Below are 8,144 nucleotides of genomic sequence, written 5' to 3' on the forward strand. Positions count from 1 at the left end.
AACGAACAACCCTTGATAACATGATAACTAATGATAGGAAATAAACCATGTTATTCTACAGGAGAATCGAAGCGATAGCAGCATTACGTGTAGCCACCAGGGGGCGATACAGGTTTTGTCTGGCGGTAGTTTCTGAAGCAGCAGAGGAAGTTGAGCAGCATCGTAAACATGGCTGACAGCGGAGTGACAGGTGAGTTCGGGAGTGTGTAACAGCTGGACTTTACGGTTTACAGGTATTTTTCATGACTTAACGATGTGCGCAGCGACGAAATGTCTCGCGCTTGTAGGCGCGTGTTTTGTGGTCTTTGGGTTTGTCTTGTAGCAAAGTTATGCTAGTGCTGCTAACGTTAGCATTGCAAGCGGTACCATTGCGCGAGACAGGAGGCAGTCGTGTTATTGCATCATTTTTTTGAAACGAACAGAATAAGTGAAGCTGTCTGTTTTGACGTGTCCCTGTTATGTGCGGCTGATAGCTGCTGACTCGTCCCGTGTCTGGTTACATGTAATGACTGTGTCCGGCTAACAGCATCAGAGCTGAAGGACTGGACGCTAAACGAAGGCTGCTCCTGTCACCACAGCCTCACGCATCCATGTAACCATCGCTGGTTGTTTTACAGATGGACTCGGCAGTACAGATGGCATTGAACAAGCAAAGGTTGGTGTGTTCTTGAATTTTGCAACAGCCTCGTTTAAGGCTGCCTGTCTGCACGATTGTAACGTCGTCGTTGAACCCACTCTGTGACGTGTTTGCTGAACAGACTGAAGGCAAAGAGCTGAGCAAAGAGGAGAAGCAGCGGCTGAGGAAAGAGAAGAAACAGCAGAAGAAAAACAAAGAGAAGAAAGATGACAAGGCTGCGCATGAAGGTGAAAAGAAGAAGAAGAAAGAAGAGAGTTCACCTTCCCAGCCTCCATCACAGCCCTCACAGAAAGGTGCTTATCAATGGGACGCACCACTGGTTGTATCTGTGATATTTGTCAAGGACATGTTCTCTCTAACAGCTGTGACCCTCCCTCAGTAGTGCCTGCTCCTGCTCCGGTTCCCGTGTCTGCTTCAGAAACTCCGGCCCCGGCAGACAAGCCAGCGAAGAGTAAAGCAGACTTGAAAGCGGAGAGGAGAGCTCGGCAAGAGGCGGAGAGGGCCTCAAAACAGGGCAAGAAGGGAGACGTGGGGCAGCCGGCCCCCACGATAAAACCCAAAGCCCCGCCTAGTGAGCTGCAGCCAGGTACTGTGGTGGCCAGCAGGCCAGAGTAAGTAGTGGTTTCTACATTATGTAGTGCGGAGAAAGTGACACTTTCTGTGTGTTTGCAGTGGTGAAGAGGCTCCCAGAACATGTCCAAGTGGACAACCCGGACGTTTTAAAGAAACTGGCAAAGAAATTGGAAAGACAACAGGTTAGCAACTTCATGTGTCATCTCTAAAAAAACAACAACCGTGAGTCTTGAAAACATGCTTTGTCTCATTGAGTCTTGACCTAATGAGCATTCACTGCCAGTCACTCACAAAGCAGCGTTCTGGATTTCCTGTTTGCATTACCGATTCTCTAATGTTATGACATTTACAACAAGGACAGTTCACCAAACATCACCAACAATCCTAAGATGTGCTGAGCTTCAGTGTGTGTTGATCGTGTTTGTCACTCGCTGCAGCCTCAGATAATCAGTTCTAACTGCATGTGATCCTACCTGACATTTTTTTCAGACACCAGGGTGCAATGCTGCTACAAATGTCAAGGTCTGACTTTCTTAAATCTAAATGTGTGCCGTTGACATTCGTCCAGTTTTGTTCGCTAACCTGTAACCGTTGTCGTACTCCGGCACCGCTCGGTACTTTGAGGATGTAGACGCGTTGTTTGGGTCCGTTGGGACGGAGGCGGTGTGTCGGTGGTGTGTGTTCGTTTGAGGAGCTGAAAACGTGTTAAATGTATCGTTTTGTTTGTTGTGTTTTACCGACGCCGCCCAGCTGTTTGTTGTGCAGGTCTGTGGTTGCACTCCATACTGCTCTGTTTGTACTTGGAGAGTATTTACAACATAATCATACATTATAAAAAGTAGGTTTCCTGTGTTGCCAAAGGTAAATGTGAACAAGTCTCAAAATGTGTTTATTTTTGGTTCTGATCTGCTTAATTTCAGATCCCGCTCCGGTTGGACTACGGCTACAAAGTCAGCCTGTTTTCTCATCTCCACCAGTACAGTCGCAAAGCCCCTCTAACACAGCAGCTGGGGTAAACTGACCGTACCGTACAGTCGGATGTTTGGCCAGTAGTTTGTCCTAGTTTCTTAAGATTATCTTACATCTCTGTTCTGTCTGCTGCAGCATTCCCTCCACAGTGATTCATCCTGCTGTAGTTCGTCTGGGTCTCCAGTATTCACAGGGCATCGTGGCCGGATCCAACGCTCGCTCTGTCGCCCTGCTGCATGCCTTCAAACAGGTACGGAGCACTATCTGGTCTGACTGCAGTACCGACCCGTTGACCCTTTAGACCGATGCAACAAACCACAAGGTCCCGTTTCTCTGGTTCTGTTTGTAATCCAGTATAATTAAAATGCGAGCCAGCAACATCCCTACTGTTTTGTTGACACACATTATGTTTTTGTTGTGGATTGATTTAAAGTCAACAAACTAAAGCAATGTTCCCCCCCCCCCGCTCCAGGTAATAAGAGACTATACTACGCCTCCAAATGAGGAGCTATCTAGAGACTTGGTCAACAAGCTGAAACCTTATATCAGGTACAAGCAAGTGTTCCAATTGTATCATCACTAGTGTAGTTTTACTGAGTCCTACTACATTTTATTACGGTTCTCCTAACGTGTCACTGTCTTTTTTTCCTCACAGTTTTTTGAATCAGTGTCGCCCTCTATCAGCCAGCATGGGTAATGCAATCAAATACATCAAGAAAGAGATCTCCAATATTCCTAGTCAATGCAAAGAAGAAGAGGTTCTTGTCACACTTGAAACACTCATACAACATGTTGTTTATTCCATAGATACATACACTCAATGTTACCGATACCCCCCCCCCCCCTCATGATTCCTCTCTTCCTCTGTTTAGGCAAAGAGCAAACTGCTGAGCTGTATCGACTGCTACATTGATGAGAAGATCATCCTTGCTGCTAAAGCTATTGCCAAGTACTCCATAGAAAAGATCAGTGACGGAGACGTCATCCTAGTTTATGGATGGTAAGACTCTTAAAGCTGACATGCAAGGAAAAGCATTTAGTTAAAGAGTCGTTGGTGTTTCCAGAGCTACTGTTTAAACCGCTTTAACACTTTCTCTTCTCTTTTCTTGCCTCGCCTGTGAAGCTCCCGTCTTCCTTCCACATTCTCTAACGTAAACCGCCGTCTCTTCTTCCATCTCTGCCTCAGCTCGTCGCTGGTCAACCACATCTTGTGCGAGGCCTTTGAGAAGAAGAGGAAGTTCCGCGTGATCGTGGTGGACAGCAGACCCCGACTGGAGGGCCGGGAGGCCCTGAGGCGCCTCGTCCAGAGAGGCATCAGCTGCACCTACGTCCTCATCTCGGCCGTCTCCTACGTTCTTCCAGAGGTACGTTCACACGTTACCCAAAGAGTATCCAAAGCAAAACAAAAATGTTCTCTGTTGTGTGTGTGTGTTTATGTCATGATAAAGCCTTGGTCTTGGACCTCCACAGGTATCCAAGGTGTTCCTCGGTGCTCACGCTCTGCTGGCCAACGGTTACGTCATGTCCCGCGTGGGGACGTCACAGATCGCTCTGGTGGCCCGAGCCTTTAACGTGCCGGTGCTGGTGTGTTGTGAGACCTACAAGTTTTGTGAGAGGGTGCAGACGGATTCCTTCGTGTCCAATGAACTAGGTATGGAAAACAAAGAGTCCGTGTCTGGTTGGGTTTGTTGAATTGTTCCGTTACAATATGTCAGTTTTTACCCGTGTGTCAGTAGAGAGTGAGTCTTCATCTGTGCTTTCCAGATGACCCTGATGACCTCATCGTGACGCGTAAAGGGAAGACCCAGCTGGAGCTCTGGCAGGAGGTGCCCTCACTCGGCCTGCTCAACCTGGTGTATGACGTGACGCCGCCGGACTTCGTGGACTTGGTCATCACGGATCTGGGAATGATCCCGTGCACCTCGGTCCCTGTGGTGCTCCGAGTGAAAAACGTGGACCAGTGAACCACCTGCTGCTCAGTGGGTTCCTCTGAGGGTTTTTTTGTTGATGGGGGAGTTTGTGAGCTTGAACGCTTGCACACAACACAAAATATCATGCTTTGAGCATGCAATAAATATATATCTGAAATGGCTTAGGCTTTTTTTAAACCGAGTCCATGTGTGGTTTATGGGATTGGATAATTACAGAGATTCGTTCCCTGGGCTGAGGAGGGTAGTTCTGTCTTCATTTGATGTTGGGTAAAGGCTAGATGTTTTATTAGAGCTTTGTTGTGAATCTTTCTTTACAACTCAACATTTAATTGCCCGTATTTAGAGCAGAACAATTCCGCTGTGGTTCACAACACGCACTCGTTGCAACTTAAACTAGTCGGAGCTGGTTTCCTAACTGCACTCAAAGCTGCAGGAGTCCCTGAAGAATTAATGAGAGCCATACAAGTCCTCTGACTAGTTTTTAAGGACCGGATCAATTGAACAAGATAAAGTGAGACATAAACCAGAAAGTAAAATATAGTTTTTTTGGCAAAGGATGTCAGATTGTTTATTGTTATGTACAAAAGGTCAACACATGGCGCTCACAGCTTCAAATCTCATATCAACACATTTTAGTCCTGAACACAAGAAGAAGAAAAAGTTACCCACAGTTTCCTTGAAAGTAGCCATTTATTAGTTAATGCACTGATGTTATCCGTCCGTTTATATGAGGAACATACCAGGACTGCTTATGACAACGCATGTCTGAACTAATCAGACGACATTTCCATAAAGGGTGTTCAAATTTACAAATGCTTGTCTTTGCGTCATTTCATGGTGGTAACTCAAGCAAAGCAATATATATTTTTATTATTAATATTTTTAGAACCCTGAATGACAAAGTGAAACTAACTTGTTTCATCTTGGAGTCGAAACACACCAGCTGTGGTGACGGCATGAAAGCAAACCGATAACGTACTGAAGTCCTTGAACCCAGCGTCTCACTTTTAAATATAACTTCACACAGAAAACCTTAGTTGTGATGATTCACATCATGATTCACATCATGGTTCAGAGGGAACCTGACTCTGCTCTGAGTGAAGTACATGTTCAACATGAAGTAAACAATTTGACAAATTCTTCAGATGTCCTCTGATGTGCATATGGACACGTAGCTCCATCGTGTGAACTCACACATTCAGTGCTCGTTTGGCACAATTAACAGCAAACAAATTCTCAGAATTTTCTTACACATTTGGTTAATATCTCGTGTCAGTCGACTACATTTAAAAAATAGAATTATAATGGTAACAGTGGTATTATTGCCAAAAATGTAAAAACAATTTAAAACATGTTGAAATTAATTATCTCTCTAAAATTGCACTGATGATGCAGTAAAACAAATAAAACGTAGATAGAATAAAGTTAAATGAAATAATGTTTAAAAGAAGTCTGGGGTCATCTCAGACTGTCAGCATCTTCCCTTTCAGTTTCAGCTCAGTCGATCGATCATTGCAGGTAAGCGGGTCGGTTCTGCCTCACAGTGACTTGGCCTTCCGTCTCTGCGTGGCCCACAGCAGGAGAGAGAGCGCCAGCGTGAACGCCCCCAGAGGCCCAAACACCAGGAGACTGGGGAACGCCCCCTATTGACCAATGACAAGAAAGACACAACTTGAAATAAGCAAAAGATTCACCAATGTTAAACTAGTGAAGTAGACAACAGGAACGATCGACACAAAGACTGACCTCTCGAAGACACTTGTATCCATGGAAGTTGACCGCACAGCTGCACTCGAAGAAGCTGGGGCCGTAGGGGGCGCAGAGGGAGTTCTCGGGGCAGTTAATGGCTGAGGATTGTTAATAACTATGAGATGAACGCTTGTCAAGTATTACCAGAAGGCTACTGCAGTTTTTAGACCAGATGGGGACTTACCCAGCTGTGCAGTCTGGTTGCACATATCTTTCTGGCCTTCACAAAGGCGGTTTCCCTCTTTGATCTCCACCTTTTCCCAAGAAGTGTTGCCCCCTGGACAAACTATGTGCTGTGGCAAAATCCTACAGACACACAAAGACATAATGCGTTGTACTCAGGAGCAGCTGTCGTAGTTCAGTGTTTGCAACAGAATACTTACAAGTAGTTTAACTCCGTGAATCCTTGAAATGCCGTGTCGCTGATGTTGACGATGGGATTGAGTGAGAGGTCTCTGCGAAGCAAACGTTTCTAAAGTTAAAAAGGGCAACAACAAATGGTTCTATATGGACACTGATCATGAGTCATAAAGAAGACATGCTGGTCCATTCCTTGTATTAGAAGGGCTCTGGTTGTGTACTCGTGTGGAGTTAATCTACATTTGCTCTATTTCTTTTTTTCTCTCCTCTCACAAGTCTTCTTTACTCGGAGTCTTTTAAGAGTTGAGGTCCTTGCTTTCCTCACTTCCTAACAAACGTATCAACACTGAAACATTGTGAGGCATCGCCCACGAGCGTCTCTCTCTCTGAGTGCAGCAGTGAACTGGATCCCGTGGAATCGACATGTACAGTGGTGATGAGCACTGAGGCCGGTCTTCAGAGGTGTTGCCTGAACACTTTACTGAGTGTTGTGAACTAGTAACTGTACATACATCACTGATGCTTTCGATGCTCCATGAAGATCCTCCAGGTGAGTCAGTGAACAATTAGACAGATCCAGCCTGATACAAAAAAAACAAAAACCTTATTATGAAGATTTCAGTGTAAGTTACACTCGATGTCATCGGTATTACACTGAGACAAAGAGGACATCATTAGCACCGGCAGCCTCTCTCCTAATTACCATATTGACAAAGATAAACAAATACAAACAAGCACAGCTAGATAATAAATAAAGATAAAATAACTAAAAATACATTCACTTGTTTTGCCTGGTAACCTATGTACTTATTAATTTATACGACTGTTACATACATTTGCTTTACTTTTACCCCATCTGGTTTTCCACAAGCCATTTATCAAGGCGTACTCAAATGTAATCTCTGTTTACGACGGACAGTGAAGGCGTCATTGAAGTCCCTACCCGATGATGTGTTCAGTGTCGCCCGTGTTGTCATGTCTCAAGCAGCAGCGCCCGTCAATCCGACCAGCGGACGAGGAGCAGAACTGGCCCACTGCGGTGCCGTTTAGGACCGCGCCGCTGCAGAGCTCACATACCTGCGATTACGAGCCATTAGGAGGAAGGAAAGAGGTTGTAAACAACAACATTCCCACCTGAAGCCCACTACCTGGACATCTGTGTGTGTCTACGTATTCTACAATAAACCACAGCTGTGACATTACCAAATCTAAGTCTCACCTGCAGCTCGTTCAGTTGATAACTTGCGTAAAAACATAAATTCAAGATCAAAACAAGCACTACAGGTTTAAGCTGGCTGCATCCAGCTATCATTTTCATCGACTGGAGTCATATGACTCTACTGTAACGGACATGTGACAGGAAGCAGGTCCGACACACGATCTACAAGTCCAACTCGATTTTGCGCCGCAATTACGCATACACTCAATTTAGAGCCTTTATAGTATCTGATTATGCAGTAAATAACAAACTGCAGCGCGTGAACACATACTGTAACCATCTAGTTTGTCCATTTCTGCAGAACGAATAACAAGATTTCTACATAATTAATTTTGCAGCGAATCAAAATGCCTTAATGTAATGTTTTAATCAATGGATGTAAAACCTTCAATGCATTCAAACATTGTTTTCATTTATAATCTATTTATGACATAAGCCCACCAGTCAAAGTGTCTCATAACGTCACAGTTCTGTTTCATTACATTTCTACAATTGTTGACAAAATCTAGACGCATTTTTTTCTGACTAATGAATTTTGACTGCGCTCTCACTGTCACTTTGGGTTGCACCAAATAAAGTGTGCAATTTAAGTTAGATGATCTTATACGATTCAAAATGAATATAAAAAACATGTCAGTGACGGATGTATGTTATCATATTACAGCGTTATGCGTTCCAGTGTAAGACGTGTGACGGAAATTATGCT

General features: G+C 44.5%; 2 protein-coding genes across 3 annotated transcripts; one reads left to right on the forward strand and one right to left on the reverse strand.

The window, feature by feature from the left end:
• The first annotated feature begins 149 nt into the window (after positions 1-149).
• eif2b4 (eukaryotic translation initiation factor 2B, subunit 4 delta) lies at positions 150-4,287 on the forward strand. Of its 2 annotated transcripts, none has more exons than XM_068724582.1 (13): positions 150-190; positions 618-655; positions 759-930; positions 1,017-1,223; positions 1,310-1,392; positions 2,131-2,222; positions 2,315-2,429; positions 2,652-2,728; positions 2,835-2,937; positions 3,052-3,179; positions 3,366-3,543; positions 3,650-3,830; positions 3,944-4,287. In XM_068724582.1, the coding sequence occupies exons 1-13, from the start codon at positions 169-171 to the stop codon at positions 4,141-4,143; spliced, it is 1,596 nt and encodes a 531-aa protein (XP_068580683.1). In that variant the 5' UTR covers positions 150-168; the 3' UTR covers positions 4,144-4,287. The 2 variants fall into 2 exon arrangements, with proteins under 2 accessions (XP_068580683.1, XP_068580684.1); XM_068724583.1 differs by having other exon boundaries at positions 1,020-1,223.
• Positions 4,288-4,646: 359 nt separating this feature from the next.
• atraid (all-trans retinoic acid-induced differentiation factor) lies at positions 4,647-7,540 on the reverse strand. The gene is made up of 7 exons (XM_068724585.1): positions 7,439-7,540; positions 7,163-7,296; positions 6,732-6,800; positions 6,243-6,314; positions 6,044-6,165; positions 5,857-5,957; positions 4,647-5,753 (listed from the first exon to the last, which is right to left on the reverse strand). Exons 1-7 carry the CDS (start codon positions 7,535-7,537, stop codon positions 5,649-5,651), a joined length of 702 nt encoding a protein of 233 aa, XP_068580686.1. The 5' UTR covers positions 7,538-7,540; the 3' UTR covers positions 4,647-5,648.
• Positions 7,541-8,144: the final 604 nt, after the last annotated feature.

Source organism: Cebidichthys violaceus, unplaced genomic scaffold (genome assembly GCF_023349555.1).
Source record: "Cebidichthys violaceus isolate CVI_PGR_0920_01 unplaced genomic scaffold, fCebVio1.0.p SCAF_31, whole genome shotgun sequence".
Lineage (NCBI taxonomy): Eukaryota > Metazoa > Chordata > Actinopteri > Perciformes > Stichaeidae > Cebidichthys > Cebidichthys violaceus.

What these genes read in the sequence shown, in the direction of transcription:
- eif2b4 (XM_068724582.1), top strand. Translation starts at nt 169, where the DNA reads ATGGCTGACAGCGGAGTGACAG. An exon ending in ATGGCATTGAACAAGCAAAG is followed by an intron (nt 656 to 758) that starts GTTGGTGTGTTC and finishes TTTGCTGAACAG; the next exon opens with ACTGAAGGCAAAGAGCTGAG. An exon ending in GTCATCCTAGTTTATGGATG is followed by an intron (nt 3,180 to 3,365) that starts GTAAGACTCTTA and finishes TCTCTGCCTCAG; the next exon opens with CTCGTCGCTGGTCAACCACA.
- atraid (XM_068724585.1), bottom strand. Translation starts at nt 7,537, where the DNA reads ATGAAAATGATAGCTGGATGCAGCCAGCTTAAACCTGTAGTGCTTGTT. An exon ending in ATCAACTGAACGAGCTGCAG is followed by an intron (nt 7,297 to 7,438) that starts GTGAGACTTAGA and finishes TCGTAATCGCAG; the next exon opens with GTATGTGAGCTCTGCAGCGG. An exon ending in GATACAAGTGTCTTCGAGAG is followed by an intron (nt 5,754 to 5,856) that starts GTCAGTCTTTGT and finishes ATTGGTCAATAG; the next exon opens with GGGGCGTTCCCCAGTCTCCT.